General features: G+C 35.1%; 1 protein-coding gene across 2 annotated transcripts; it reads right to left on the reverse strand.

Moving 5' to 3' along the window:
- Positions 1–4,851: 4,851 nt before the first annotated feature.
- Positions 4,852–16,264, reverse strand: LOC134287432 (leucine-rich repeat-containing G-protein coupled receptor 5-like). 2 transcript variants are annotated; one of them, XM_062849245.1, is made up of 4 exons: positions 15,757–16,264; positions 6,112–6,293; positions 5,902–6,048; positions 4,852–5,835 (listed from the first exon to the last, which is right to left on the reverse strand). In XM_062849245.1, exons 2-4 carry the CDS (start codon positions 6,174–6,176, stop codon positions 5,316–5,318), a joined length of 732 nt encoding a protein of 243 aa, XP_062705229.1. In that variant the 5' UTR covers positions 6,177–6,293; positions 15,757–16,264; the 3' UTR covers positions 4,852–5,315. The 2 variants fall into 2 exon arrangements, with proteins under 2 accessions (XP_062705229.1, XP_062705228.1); XM_062849244.1 differs by having other exon boundaries at positions 4,852–6,048; positions 15,757–16,223.
- Between the last annotated feature and the right edge of the window lie 377 nt (positions 16,265–16,641).

Below are 16,641 nucleotides of genomic sequence, written 5' to 3' on the forward strand. Positions count from 1 at the left end.
TGACTCATCTGATGGCTAAATAACATTAAATTGCGCAATAGGATATGTTGAAACAACAATCTATAATATTTTTTTAAGTATACTTACTTGAACACTCTGCAGTTAATAATTTCACGATATATGGAACAAACACCGAACTAGGCATAGTTTGCGGCATAAACTATCTCAATGGCAAGTTCAGCAAGCATCAACAGCTTCCGTAATACTGACGTATGAATCGCGACTAACCCGTCCTCGCACCTTTCCTCCACTCGCAATTTCACAATCACAACAAACAGCAAGTATAGCGCATTTAGTTCACCACTGGACTATCGCACTAGTTTTCACGAGTGCGAAAACGCTAATAAAAGTGCGCGATTGCATCAAATCAACTCGGTGTCTTCAGAGCACTTGTTCTCCATAGATTGAAGAAATAGTGCGCCGAAAACATCAACCTGATTTGATGCCATCGCGCACTTTTATTTACGCTTTCGCACTTATAATGTCGCAGTTCGCAGTCCAGTAGTGAACTAAATGCGGTATATATTTACTAGGTTTAATCACCGCATGACTTTATCATAATTAATTTTATTTGGCTTTTTTCGGTGATACGAATACTACTCGAAGTAAGAGGGAGTAAGGAAAGTAATGAAAGAACACGGTGGATAGATACGCAGCAAGTAAACAACACTGAAAAATATTTTAACCCAGGGAATAAGTTTGAAAAACTCAAATTTGGCTAAATAGCTTTTAGTTTTTACTCAGCATTGGGTTGTTTTCCCCCTCGCCCTACACGAATGTTGTCAAAAAACGAAGAGAGAAGCACCGACACATGCGTGCTGCTCCGTGGAAGAAGCCAAATTTGGGTTATCTTGACTAAACCCAAAATTGCGACAAATAAAGCCTCCGCTGGGTGAAAATAACTTACCACTGGGTGAAAATTGTTGATCAAATGAGAACTACTTAGTGAACACTATCGCAGTTTGACGCAAATTTGAGTAATTCCACGGAGTTGCGGAATTGCGTCAAAAGAACTTAAATTTGGGTTGATTTGTAGTTCCGTGAAAGTTCACTCCACGTATAGATAAGTGAGCAAAATTGATAAGGCGATATCGGGTGTGGTAAGTCGACGTTACCTGGTTCGTTGAATAATTACCCTCCAGCGAAAGTCTCAAATCAATTCATCTAACAGAATAATGTTTCTTTACTCGTTTTTGCATAGCATTGCGGCCATTTGGCGGATTTTGTCGTTTGGACGACGACCCAGACAACCACTTCACGCGTAAAATAAAGTTGGCCATGGTACAGTGACCCCACACCGATGAATCACCTTAATTTGTGTACACTATTTATGAATCACCATGTTGATCAAATGGAGTGATCCATAAACTGTGGTCATTTTTGCCGATTCATAAATTGTGGGGTCACTGTATGCATATTCTTATACGGGCGAGCAGTGGTGGAAAACATCATGCGCTTGACGTGATTTTGGTTCACATCGAACACAAACTTTGTACTCGTGCTCGCGAACCCTAAAAGTGAGAGCGGTTCACGGTTTGCCGAAGCGAAGAACCAATACAAAACAAATGTCAAACGAGCCGGATCGCAGTTGGTTCGCCAGAAGAATCGCAATTTGCTCACACTTAGTTCGTTGCCTTTCTTTGCCCCTAAAGATGATTAGTTATATGTTTAATGATTATATTGGGAAACTACCATTCCACAAAATTTTTCACCGTTGAGAAATTTTTTAAAAGAAAAGCCGGAAAAACTATGTCTGAACTCGTGGAAAATTAAAAAAAATATATTTTTGAGAAGGTAATTTCATAAGCTTTGATCGCTGAAATTTTTGGAATGCACTTAATTTTCGTTCCAGAGTTATGACAAATTTTGTGAAAAATGACCATATAATATAGGCTTACATGGTCATTTTCACATAATTGACCATAACTGAGTAACGATAAAAAGTACATTCCGAAAATTTCAGCAATCAAAGTCTATAAAATTACATTCCCAAAAATATTTTTTTTTTTTTTTTGAAAATTTTCCACGAGTTCGGACATAGTTTTTCCGGCTTTTTTATAAATTTTCTCAACGGTGGAAAATTTTGTGGAAAACTTTTTCCACTTCATATTTTTTTTGCATTCCTGAGAAAAATTGCTTTTATTTTCATTGAAAAACTTTGTTTCCACGATGCTTCGTTCTTTAGTTATGATTTTTCAAAGAAAAGGCTTTTATGGCACATTTGGACATTTTTCAACAAAATTGGCCATAACTCAAAAACTAAAAAAAAGAGCATTCCAAAAATTTCAGTGATTTAAGCTTATAAAATAACCTACTCAAAAATATTTTTTCGAAAATTTTTCACTAGTTCGGGCATAGTTTTTCCGGCTTATCTTTACGAATTTTCTCAATTGTGGAAACATTTGTGGGAAACTTTTTTCAGTTCATATTTTTTTTTTGATTTGTGTGAAAATTTGCTTTCATTTTCTAAAAAAAACTTTGTTTCTACGATGCTTCGTTCTTGAGTTATGATTTTTCAAAGTAAGTAGTGTCAGGGGAAAACAAAAAATTTCCACCCGAGAAAATAGGCGACCCTGAATTTTCCTCAGTTTTGTTTGTTCATATATCCATGAGCCCTGCCTGTGGAAAAAGTTTCATGAAAATCTGAGACCCTACGGCCCAATTTGTACGATAATAAAAAAAAATGTCCACAAATTAAATTTGACTTTTTGTCAACCCAGGACCCCCCCCCCCCCCATTAAAAAGTTTTTGGCTGCATTTTGCATTTTGAGGGGGGCAAATAAATAAATATTTATCAAAACATCGGGCTTTGGTGAAAATATGAATAAATATGAAATGCTTTATTAATATTATCCCCGCCATCGATCCGTCAAACAGTGGTGGGACAAAAAGTGAAATAAATATTTGTAACTGCCTTATATTCTAACAAGCACCTACCTACATTAACACATATGTTGACGAACAAATCGCAATAAAGGGTGTCCACGATGAAATTGGCAACAGAAAATATTGTATAACTTTCGATTGCGTTCGCCAAAATAGCTAATTTTTTTACCATGAATAGAATATTATGTGTAGCCAATACCATAAAATTTTCATTAAAATCGGTTGAGTATTGGCGGAGATATCGTTGAAACAAGGGAATTGCCACTTGAGAATCTTGTACAAACAAACATTTTGGAAAATATCACTTTTTTGCCGTTTCAACTCTGGCGCCAAAAATACTGAATTGATTTCAATGAAAATTTTTATGTACGTTAAATATGTATGTAGAAGTAATTTGTCAAAATTTCATTCAATTTGATCATACCGTTAAAAAGTTATACCCATATATGTCGCACTATGTCACAATAAGCAGATGTGGTTTTTGGTATAGTGAAATTCAAACTGCTCTTACTTTGAAAGTACTCAACAAAAATGGCTGAAATTTTCACTGTAAACAGTTTAACACAACAATATAACACTGTTGAAGTTTTATAAAAATCGGGACAGTGTTACCAGTTCTACAGTCAAAATAGTGCACGCGGAACTAAAAATGGTCAAAAAGTACCTAAAATTTACCTTGAAGCGATTTGAGCTTTGGATATTTACTAGAAAAAGTACTGAACCGATTTCGATCAAATTTTTAGCACTTAATCGATACTATGTTAAGAATATCGAGTGAAATTTTCAAACGTTTTGATGGAGTAACAACAAAGTTATAGCCTAAGCAATTTTTTGAAATGGATGCCCAAATTTTCTAAAATCTCATTTTATGAGATCGACAATATCTGCTCCAATACTCAATCGATTTCAATGAAAATTCTATGGTATTAGCTACTCATAATATACTATTCATGGTCAAAAAATTAGCTATTTTGGCGAACGCAATCAAAAGTTATACAATATTTTCTGTGTGCCAATTTCATCGTGGACACCCTTTAGTATTTTATATCATACGATGCATTGTAATAATTTTCATTAGGTCGTTACGATTCCCAACCAAACTTTGCTAACATTATATATGATTTTTAAGAGTATGCAAACACCGACGACTCAATTAGCGCAATTTATGACTAGCTCTATGCACAACAAACTTACTCCGTAACAAATCGCATCAACGATTATATATACAATTGGACTTGAAATTTTTTATCACAAGATTCAACGATTTTTACGATTTTGAATTCTGACAGCGAGATATACGATTTTGAATGTACTTCCCATTACAACCTGTGGTTTACTGGGTAGCTAGACGGACCCGGTCGTGTTCAGTTCCGCCTGCCAGCATGTACTTTGTCTTAGCCGCATTCATCAACAGGCTGCATCGCGTTTTAGGCGGGTGTACAGTTCTGCCACCGTTCCAAATGTTCTGGCGACAATGACTAAGTCGTCCGCAAAGCAGACAAATTGACCGGATTTTGTGAAAGTCGTACCCCAGCTCTTCGAATTACACCTTCCAAAGTTATGTTGAAGAGTAGGCATGAGAGTCCGTCACCTAGTCGCAGTCCCCGACAAGATTCGAATGAACTGGATACTTCACCCGAAGCTCTCACGCAGTTTTTCACACCGTCCATCGTTGCTTTAATCAGTCTAGTCAGCTTCCCAGGAAAGCCGTTTTCGTCCATGATTTTCCATAGATCTGTGCGGTCGATACTGTCGTATGCCACTTCGAAGTCGATGAACAAGTGATGCGTTGAGACCTGGTATTGACGGCATTTATGGAAGTTTTGCCGTACAGTGAAGATCTGGTCCGTTGTCGACCGGCCGTCGATGAAGCCGGCTTGATAACTTGAAATTACAGACTACTTAAATGAATTGATGAAAATTAAATTTTGGGGAAGAAATCTCTAAAATAATAAGATCTTGTGATAGTTTTTGAAGTTATTTATTGGTTTTTGTGTAAGATTTTTGATGAACTAACTACAACGTAGAAGAGACAATTGTTGAAGTTTTCTTTAAAATAGTCAGGTGACAACTGGTGTGGATATTCCAGCTTCAGTTTCTGAAATGAGCTGAGAGCGATTGAATCCAGATAAGTCACAATGACATTTGCAGTCTACTGAAAACATGTTGAATATTTGATAGTCAGTTTAAGCTGAACTCTATGCGAAATTCTTGGCAAACTTCCTTGTGTGTTTCGAAAAATGTTGCTCATTTAGTATGGAGAAATTCTTAAATTTTTGGAATGCTTTCATTTTTGGAATAATTTTTGTAGAGCTTTACAATATTATTGATAATCTCGAGCAGAATTCAAAAGTATGTGAACTGCGAATATTGATTCGACTTTTCAACAATAACAGATCTTAAACATTCCCAAATGGTCTAGAAGCGTACTAATTTTGAATTATAACAAAATGAAATTTTTTCTTCAAACAACGTTGATAATCAGTGAATATTTTCTTCGAATAAGCTCCCAAAGTTGTCAGAGATGGAAGCAAGCATGGCGCCACCAGAAGTCTATTATCTGCGAGGTGCAGTTTTTTGAGATTGGGCAGTTTAGAGAATGTTACCATTTGCGTAGTGCTGAACCCACAATTGTTGCATTTCAGAATTTCCAGCGAGTTGCTCACCAGAAATGGTTGGCCTTTTTGCGGCGCAAGATCTCGGTTACTGCTCAGATCAAGCTTCTTCATATTGTGCAGACCAACCAGTATTGTGGTCGGCAGGCTCGTCAGCTTATTTTGGGTGAGGTCCATCATCCACATGTTAGGGTTGTTCCGGAAGGCACGCTTCTCGATCATCTGGATTGCGTTGTTTGGCAAAAGGAGTGTCTCCAACAGAGGCAATCTTCGCAACGAGCGAGTGTAAATCGTCTTTATATCGCAGCTTTCACAAACCAGGTCGATTAGGCTCCTAGATATCAGGAAAGGAGATCCGTCAGATGGGAATGTCAATTGGGGATTCTCTGACAGAATCAACCTTTCCAGGCTCGACAGTTCGGAAATGTCACTAGGAAATGCGTCAAGGTTGTTTCCTTGCAGTGACAGATATGCTATGTCGGATACAGGATGCGGCAAATTGGCAACATTAAATTCGGTGAGGTTCCGGAAGCGGTAATCGACAACTCTGAAAATAAATATATAACCATTGAGATGGTTTCAAACACATTTGGATTGTTGAGCTACTTACGTATTATCGTCTTCGCCCAAACAAAGACACATCCCAAAAGCAAGAACTACAATCAGGGAGCGCATGTTTGTGTAGTTTAAACTACAAATAAGGAGTAATTATTGCGATGTCAACTATCCGCAAAAAGTTTTAACGCCTTTAATAATGTGACGCCAAAGTTTGGATGTTCGATGTTTTATTACCTGCAATGAAAAACATTTATTATTTTGTTTATTTATTTATTCATTTTTTTATTTATTTATTTATTTATATATTCATTTATTTATTTATTTATTTATTTATTTATTTATTTATTTATTGATTGATTTATTTATTCCTGAAATCTTAAGATGATGTCTTTTATGTTAAAGAAGCTCAAGGATTTAGTTTGTGCATAGTCTGGCTATGAACTTTTCATCGTCGCTTCCGTATGTGATTTCAATTCGGGCTGATTTTTTTTCGCAATAAATGATAGACTGATAGAGGTACAGGGGGTGGTCAAAATGTAAATGCTGTAGCTTTTCATAGAGTGCATCAAAAATTCTCAAATTTAAACTGTTTGTTGACCTACTATATGTGCATCATTGGCACAATTTTGAGCTCGATTGGTTAATCTTTCGCGAAGCTAGAATCGTTCTCGTAAAACACTATTTTTTAGACAACTTATTTCTGAACTGTCATATCTCGGAAACCAGTAAACCGAATTTAATTGACTTTTGAACGTTTATCAGCAATACATTGATGCTTCTCATGTCATTAAAACAAAGGTACTTTTTGAACGTTGACAAAAGTTATCATTGATTAAAACTTTTTGGATGTTTCTCGAAAAAATGATTATTTTTTACATCAATGTCATTAAATTTTAGAGTTGATATCCAAAGATTTTCTGCTTCTGTTCTGAAAATATCTCTGATAAGATAGATTAGAGCCGATTTGGATTGAAAGAATAACACATTTAGTAATTTTTGTATGATATTGTAAATTTGACTAATTTTCCTTTATATGGGTCAAAATGTCAAACCGTTATAACTTTATTCATCGTTAGAAAATATTACATTTTATAGCGTCATATCAAGTATCAATATATTGTTGATGAACGTTAAAAATTTCATTCACTTCGGTTGACTAGTTTCCGAGATATGACCGTTCAAAAATAAGTTGCCTAAAAAAAGTGTTTTAATAGAACGGTTCTAGCTTTACGAAAGTTTAACCAATCGAGCTCAAATTTGTACCAATCATGCACATATAATAGGTGAAGAAACAGTCAAAATTTGAGAATTTTCAATGCACTCTATGAAAAGTTACAGCACATTGAATATTTTTGCGAGAGAAAAAAACTTGCCTATCCCAAATATTTTGGTCATCCCCTGTATATTGGAACCAGAGAAGCCAGATATACAGATTTTTCTGTATCATACAGATTTTTGGCCTTCTATTCAGACAAGATACAGAGTACAGAAAAATACAGATTTTTAAAATGGTATACAGATTTCTCCAGAATGTATAAAATTTGAAGTTATTCCCAGCAATTTCAATGAAAACCTCGTAAATTGCAGCTAAAAAATATAAAAAAAACATTAAATTACAAAAAAAAATTACGCAGCTTTTCGGAAAATAAATGCCAGTAGAAATAAAAACCGTCAAAAAGTAATACATTTTTAATTTTTTTCTATTGGAATCTAGGATTTCCGGTATCTGCTATACCTTCAAATACGGAGATACAAAAAAATCTGTATTGATACAGATTTTTGATAAAATAATCTGGCATCTCTGATTGAAACACTTTTCATGGCAAATCGCATTTAGAGTTTACATTTTAATAACATTTTTACTCAGATTTTAATATCCCAGGTAACCAATAAGCATTTGAATAAGCCGTATTTCTGTTTTATATCTGCATTTGACCTGCTTACTGCCGTATGATAGCAGTTCGACGGCTAATCTGCCCTATATTAGCAATTGAAATGCTACTTAAAATCTGACAGCAGTTATGTAGCATTTCAGATGCACGGCATGTTTTGGTCAACAAGCAGCATAACTGCTACATTAGTGCCATAAAACTGCTAAGTGGGAGGAGTGATGCTGAACCCACAACACATTTCCACTTTTTAATTTACGTGCCCCGGCTGTAGATGCCATTATCATCCGCTTGTCCTGTCATTTATAGAGTAGCAACTAAAAAACATGCTTTGGCAAATAAATTCCATGGTTTTGGCTACTTTCCAATGCTCGATTTAATTATCAGCACATGCTGGGTACATAGCATATCTGACGAAGCTACTGCCGGTGTAATATTCAAGCTTTAAATTGATCAAAAAACCAACGCACATTATCTAATCATCTATAGCTTACATCGTAGCGAGGTTCAGCACCATCGTCAACCCGAGGATCGAGGGATCAAATCCCAATTTCGCCGAAATCAGCAAAAAAACAAGAACAGAGTTTCAAAACGTGCCCCCAAGCCTCAAAAGTTGCACAGGAGAGTGAAGATAAAAATAGAAGAGAAAGAGAGGCCGTAAAATGAGCAGGGGAAATTTTTTGTTTTTATTTTTGACAATCTGGGGGGTAGGAAATTTAAGCATTAAATCAGCCGTATATTGGGCCAAAACCTGCATTTAAGTAGCACTTATGGCGCATATGGGGCAAATTAGCATTTAATGACCTGCCGTAAAGGCGCATATAGTGCCGAATTAATGCCATTTTAACTGCTTATTGGTTACCTGGGATAACTTGTTGGGCATGTATAGTGTAGACTTGTGCGCCGAAGCAGTTTTCTCCGGCGGCGGCGTGTATATTAATTTGAGACAGCGGCGGCGGCGACGCCGGCGCCACGCCGTACGTCCTATTCGGCGGCGGCGGCGGCGGCGTAATCGGCGTGGCAATTTTTTTATTATTTTTATAGTAAATTGCGATTTATTGTCATTAAAAAACGTCAATACAGAATAATTTGTTTTTTTGTACCTAAATTACAATTTTCATCTATTTTGTGTGAAAGGTTTAAACGTTCTCTAGAAAATTCTGAATAGATTCTTCTGGGAGTTCCTTCGTTGGCTTCCTAGAAGATCCTCAGATATTCCTCCACAAGTGGGATCGTAAACTTCTCTAGAGATTTTTAGAAACATTCCTTCAGGAATTCTTTCAGATTTTTTTCCGATGACCCTTAAAAAATCCCATCAGAGTTTCTTGCAGGAGTTCCTTCAGAAATCACATGAGGATGTATATCTTAACGTTTCTTCAGGAAAATCTCAAGAAATTCTTCTTGGAATTACTGCACAGCATTCTCCATTTTTCTACGCATTGCTTCAGAAGTTCCTTAAAAAAATCACATTTTTAGAAATTTCTTTTGGCGATTCCTTAGAGAATACTCCACAAGTTCCTCTAGGGAAATTATATCAGAAAATTGTATCCACTAATATCATTCAGACATTGCGCAACAAATTCTTCCAAGAATCCAGAAGTATGTCCAAGAGTTCTTTCAGGGTTTGTTCCAAATTCTTCTAGTACCTTTGTCTGTAATTTCGTCACAGATTTCTGAAGATGTTTTTTCAAGGATTCCTTCAGAATCTTCTTCATGATTTAATTCAGACACTCCTCAAAGATGCCTTCAAGGATTTTCTCAGCAATTTCTCATAAAATTCTACTAAAAATTCCTCCAAACCCATCACACCAGTTTTTTTTTCCTACCCCTGTATTGGGGAAATTAAGCCACTGCGTAAAATTAACATAACTTTTGTGGCGAATCTCAGGGATTCCTCCAGGTATTCCACAGGGACTTCTCCAGGAGCTCCCCCAATGTTTGTTTCTTACATAGTTTCAATAAAATTAAATCTAATCAGGAATTTTTAGAAACATTTCTTTAGAAATTACTTCAGGTAACCCTCGAAAAGTAACTCCAACATGGTTTACGTTATTTCGTAAAATACTTCTGTAAACATCTGTGGAGGAATTTCTCAAAGAATTCCCGGAGGAGTCTCTGAAGGAATCCCAGGAAACATTTTTGAAAGGTTACCATGACAACCATGAAAAACCCTTAAACTACTGAAGGTGTCTCAATTGATATTTCGGAAGGCTTTCCTTAGTAATATTTAGATGGAGTCCACGGAAGAATTTCTGAAAATAACCCTTGAAGTAATTTGTGAATAAATTGCCCTTCTAATTCCTGAAGAAATCTTTGGAGATATACTTGAACGAATCCCTGCAGGATTATGTGAAAGTATCTCAGGAAATTTTCTGAAATAGTTCTAGAAAGAGGTCTTAAACAAATCGTTGAAAACTCTTCCTCAGAAACCCTTGATTGAATTCCTACAAGGATTTATTATCCATGTTTAGAAAACTTCCAAGAGAAATCTCTTACCAAAATTCATAGCAGATGTTCTGAAAGAATTCCAGGAAGAATTCATGAACATATTTATAAAGGAATCCCTGAAAGAATGTCGGGAGGAATACTGTAACTGTAAGGATTCCTCGAAATTTCCAATTAAATGACCAAGGATATTACCGGCAGTTTTGTTCTCTTCGTCATGAGGAGTTTTTGTCGGCCAAAATGCTTAAAACTTCAGCTTGATTGAGAAAATTTTGAAAAAAAAAAATGGGATCAATAGGTTCCAAAAAAAACTCTACGGTGAATAGAACAAAACGGCCGGAAATAGGTAACTTCTCCTATGTCAAAGAATTCTGAGATTCCTATGAAAATATAATTCCTGGAGTTATCTCTGAAGAGAAGACCATAAATTACACCACGCTTTGAGGAGGAAGGGGTTTCGAAAAGTCTGATAATTTCAGAGGAGGTCCTATACAAAAAATGTTCCTTAGCAGGGGAGGGGTGTGATAATTTCTAATAAATCAATGTAACCATTTCAGAAGGTTCTCCATAGAAATTCTTTGAAAAATTTATAGAGGAACATTCGGAACATTCGGATATTTTTTGAACAATCCTTGGAGAAACTTCTGAAAGAATTCTGGAAAAATTTCTAGTATAATTCTTGGTGAAATTTCTGGAGGGTCGTGTATAGGAATTTCTGAAGATTTGATGGAATATATGCCTCCAAGCATGTCATTCGTAAATTGCCATGAAAATCTTCCAAGAGATACACAAAAAATATGTAGGAGAATGTGTTTGTGCACCTAATGAGAAAATCGCCAAAAATTTTGTTGTTAACTCGTTATTGTTTTCAAAAGAGTCTCGTTTAGTACTTATAAAAATAAGTGAGGATCTTCACAGTATTTCTGTAAGAAATCATTCAACGAAATCACAAGATTCACGAGAAGAACTTCAGAAAAATACGCCTAATATGCATAAGGAAATAAAAGAATCTGTTTAAAGATTATCACTGCTATTGGCACCAGATTTAAACAGGATGGCGAGAAAAAATTCTTTGTCGTTTTCTCATCGGCTTGAGAAATTTTGTTCGGCGGCGAGGAAAAATATGAACAGCGGCGCGCCGGGTCAATTTAACTGGCGGCGGCGGCGTGGAAAAATCGTCGGCGACGGCGGCGCGGCGCGGCGGCGCACACGTCTAGTATAGTGTAGACTTCATCGAAAAAAAAATCACAAAATTGAAAGTCTAAAAAATGAAAAATAAAAGAAATAAAAAAAACTTTTTGGAGTATGAAGGTTTTGTATTTAAAAGCAACTTTGCATACTTTTTTTTTTAATTTTATCTATACAGCCATACCACAGAAAAACGATATAGTGCAAGTCCGATTGTCCTGAAACTTAGTGGGTTTGTAGTGTATCGAAAATAATTAGAGCCGTATTTTTTTATACCGTCATTAGGGTGACCATTTTTCATTTAATTTTTTTTAATCATAACTTTTGAACTAGTTGACTGATTTTACACTTTTTTTTCTGTTGAATTCTAGTTTTAAGAAAAATACGTTGAAGGGGCCAAATAGTAATAAAATGCAAATAATTGCAAATATATTTGTTTTTTTTTTTTCACGTTTTCACGGTCTCTTAGAAAAATCCAAAATTTGATTCATAACTTTAAAAAATATTGTTCAACTACACAGCACAACATTTTTTTTGTCTTAAGAGTAAACTTATGTGTCTTTGACAGATTTTAACGACTCATGCAAAATATTTTGTTTTAATAGAACGAATTTGATAGTTTTAAGCGATTTGTGTTATGTAAGGTAAGATTTATGCCACAAAAGTTGCAGTGGCTTAATTTCCCCAACAGGGGAGGAAAAAAAGGTAAGATATTTCCCATACAAGTCACCCTCCAAAAGTTGCATGCAAGTACATAAAATGCTCAAATTTCAGGCCAAACATTTGGATAGGTCCTATCTGTATTTGAGAGCCTCTCTTTGTTCACATTCTCTTTCAATTATTGCAATGTAGTGGTACACTTTTCAACTACTTTTGCAGTAGAAATCAAAAGACGATTGTTTTGACCATCGATCAATGCAAGGAGACAATCATAATACAAATAAACAGCTGAGATATTAACGAAAGAGAAGGAAACCAAAGAGAGAGCCTCTCTTCTAGACATGTTTGGCCTGATTTATCAAATTTGATTTGGTAAAACAAAATATTTTGCATGAGTCGGTAATTTAGAGATTAGTTGACCAATTTACCTTTTGATTAATTAAAAAAATATTTCCATACTTAACCGTTATGTGCAAAACTAGAGTCCTGTCAAAAGTAGCCATCTTCTGCAACATTGGTCATTGAGATTTGAAGAATTCAATTTGACTTTGACCCTTTGATTTCATCCTTGTATAAATGCTCTACAGCATGCTGAACCTTTTCTGAAACGCTTTTGTGTCTAAATGGAACAGTTAAATCAGAGGTTTGGTGAATTTCAATTCTGTTTCAAAATTTGGAAGCTTGTGCTTCACTTTTAAGTATTACAAGCGTTCCAACATAAGCAATACTTCCACAAACATCACATACATACTTATAATACCAATTTCAGTAGGATTACTGCTCTCCCTATCACCAGTAAACAGGGCATTTTTTATTACCTTACGGGTTTGGGCCGAAGGGTCTCAGATTTTCATGAAACTTTTTCCACAGGCAGGGCTCATGGATATATGAAAAAAAAATGAGAAAAATTCAGGGCCGCCTATTTTCCCAGAAAACTCAGATGGATTTTTTTCCCTGACACTACTTACTTTGAAAAATCATAACTCAAGAACGAAGCATCATAGAAACAACTTTTTTTAGAAAATAAAAGCAAATTTTCTAAGAAATCCGAAACGGAAAAAGTTTTCAAAACAATTTTCCACAGTTGAGAAAATTCGAAAAGAAAAGCCGGAATAACAATACCCGAACTAGTGGAAAATTAAAAAAAAAAAAAATCGAGAAGATTATTTCATAAGCTTTAATCGCTGAAATTTTTGAAATGCACTTATTTTCTCGTTTTTGAGTTATGGGCAATTTTCTTGAAAAATGTCCAAATGTGTCATATAAGCCTTATCTTTAAAAAATCATAACTCAAGAACGAAGCATCGTAGAAACAAAGTGTTTAATTAAAATAAAAGCAATTTTTTCCAGGAACCCAAAAAATATGAATGGAATTTTCCACAAAATTCATCACCATTGAGAAAATTCATAAAGAAAAGCCGGAAAAACTATGCCCGAACTCACAAAAAAAATTCAAAAAAATATTTTTGAGGAGGTATACGGTTTTATAAGCTTGGATCGCTGAAATTTTTGGAATGCACTAATTAATTCATATATTTCTCCAAGAACACTTGTACATAGATTTTCATAGATTCCTTCTAAAACTCTGTCAAGAATAACTTTAGAGATTGCCCTCTTCAGCATTTCCTATGAGAATAACTCCAAGAATCTTTCCACGATTTCTATAAAGAATTTATTCAAAAATATTTAGGAATTTCTCACGAGTTTTTTTTTAAATTTTACAGAAGGTTTTAACAATAGGAATTCGTTCAAAAATAAGTCCAAAAGTTGCTCCAGGAAAACTGTAAAAATAATCTTCAGAAAGAATTCCTGTAATTACCCACAAATTTCGCTATAAACTATTCTAGGAACTCTACCGAGGGTTCCCCAAAGAGTATATTCAGGTTTTTCAGAAATTTCTCCTGAGATTCCTTCAAAGGATTTTCTGAGATTCCAACAGGGATACTATTGGAGATATCTTCTGTTTTTTTCAGGAGTTCTTTGAAAAATATCTTCATAAGCTTCCATTTAAGGAAATTTTGCAAGGGGTCGCTAAAGTGTGTCCTTAAAAATCCTACAGAAATTCGTTCGTTTTCTTTTTCAAGGGCTGCTTCAAGAATTCATTGAAAAAATCCTCAAGGAATTCCTGTATAAATAACTAAAAAGATTTTTTTAATTGCTTCTGCGGTTCCATCTGAAATATCTCCTGGGATTCCAGCAGAGATTTCTCCAGAAATTGTTCCAGAAATTCAATGAAAGAATTCTTGGAATAATATGATATTGAATTTCTAGAAATTTCTGGGGGATTGTCCGGAGAAATCGCTTAAAAACACCTGGATTTGGAGATGCCTACCAGGAATTCAAAAAGCTATCTATGGAGGAGTTCCTGTAAGAAATTTCTGGTGGGTAATTCTCGCTTAGACCGGTCCACTATTTACACCTTGTCTTCAAAAATGTTAAAGATGCCGATTTTCTGAAAACCCTCACTAAAAAGTAAAAAAAATGCATTTGGTTACTCTAATTGATGGACCCCCAGTTAGTATGAGCCATAACAATTTTTGCAGACCCCTCGATTTTGGTCAAATGGTGGCTCATTTAAACCGTTATAACCCGAAAGTTTCTCCAAAAAACACCTCAAAACGAATTGTTGTTGAAAAGATTAAAGATATAGCAACTATTTACAATAATAAAAAGTTGGGTCGGCCATATTGATTTTGGCCGCCATCTTGGATTTTTATACCAAAATATTTTTTTCACCATGAGGGCAACCACCGATTTTCAAAATCTTTGCATCAATTGAAAGCTGAGACATTTATACATAACTTTAAAAAAAATAGAGATGTCTTTTTCTTCTTTCAAAAGAAATCTGCCGTTTCTGATTATTTTTCTGATTTTTTGAAATTCCCTTAAAAATCCTTTAGAAATTTCCTTTAATATGTTTCATGGATTTCTTCGAAATTGTTTTGAGAAATTCCTTAAGGGAAAATTGCAAGCATTTTTATTTTTTTTATTTTTATTAAATAACGAAGTAAAATTTTCAAAGTCGGTTTTCGTACACATTTAGAGGAAGTATCAAGGTATCTCTAAATGTTTTTTTTTCTGATGGAAAATGTTTATATTTTTCCAAAACCATTTTTTTTAAATTTTGTTTAAAAATGGTTTTTGTGAAAGTAAAAACATTTTTCATCAGCAAAAAAAATCCATAGTAAGGCCGGAACAAATCTCATTTTCTTCTTTTGTCACTTTGCTCGTTGACTCGTCAAGGGGGGGGAGCGATACTCATCGAATTTGTTAAGGAATTTTCTCGGCGACTCTAATTTTACCTAAAATTTTTTAAATTTTTGACATAAGAAAAAATCGAAATTTTTGTCAGCCTAATTTCCTTATAAACTTGTTTTGCTTTTGGGACACCATTAAACCAACACAAAAATAACTGAACATTTGATGGGACGCTAGTTTTGCACCACAGATTTTATTGAACATATGGGGGCTTGTAGCCTCGTAGGGAGCTGTAGCCTACCCTAGTATATACGTACCGGTCAATATATAGAAAATACTCAGCCCAATTATGTTTTATTAACACCAAAATGCCACTTTAATGTCACTGAAATAATTTTCATTCAACAGAAAAGATGTATACGATAACGACCTCGAAGCACGACTAACAACGAAAGTGTTACCAAGCCCCGACGCTCATCGACACTCTGTTTGCTAAACATTTCATTAGGTCCAATTTGCAAAAAAAAAACAAGAATCTCATGCTCTTTCTCATTATTTCGATAGTCACAGGAAAATTTCGGCTGTACATCAAAAGGCGTATATTGTGATTATCGTTCAAATTTATAGTAGCCCGGCAATACAAAGAGAGGCTTTGCAGATTGGTCCTTTTGAAATGGTTTATCAAGATGAGTGTGAAATTTTGGATCAGAACAAAACACCAAGGCGCGAACAGCACCGCTATAGCCAAGTAAACATTGGATGCGAGGCGATATAAGGCGGCTATTAGTTTTCTTGCAGTAAGAGAAGGACAAGCTTGCTTCTATCGGGCGATTGATAAGACGGGTTGTCGCGTCGCGATAGAGCAAATACGCTAAAACCCAATCATCGATAATAAACATGTTTATACCCTAAATTGAGTTAAGATAGCTGAGCTGACGCAATGCGTGGTTTTGGTTCTGAAAACTATTCGAATGTAATATTTAAAGTAAATTCATGATCGGTAACAAAAATTTGAGTAAAAAATACACAAATGTTTTAATACTCTTATGTTTATGTTTTTGTTTTCTTTAAGTCAAGTCAATAAGTTTTAAATAGATTGAATCATGATCAAGAAGTGATCAATATGCATTACTTACCTTACCGGTCAGGCAGAGGCCTGACTGGCCTCTGCTGTACATAGTAGCCGTCTCCATTTTACTCGG

The sequence above is a fragment of the Aedes albopictus genome, chromosome 2 (genome assembly GCF_035046485.1).
Source record: "Aedes albopictus strain Foshan chromosome 2, AalbF5, whole genome shotgun sequence".
In the NCBI taxonomy this organism is placed as follows: domain Eukaryota; kingdom Metazoa; phylum Arthropoda; class Insecta; order Diptera; family Culicidae; genus Aedes; species Aedes albopictus.

Coding starts and splice junctions, on each gene's coding strand:
- LOC134287432 (XM_062849244.1), bottom strand. CDS start 6,176: ATGCGCTCCCTGATTGTAGTTCTTGCTTTTGGGATGTGTCTTTGTTTG. Junction 6,049..6,111: donor TTGGGCGAAGACGATAATAC/GTAAGTAGCTCA, acceptor ATTTATTTTCAG/AGTTGTCGATTACCGCTTCC.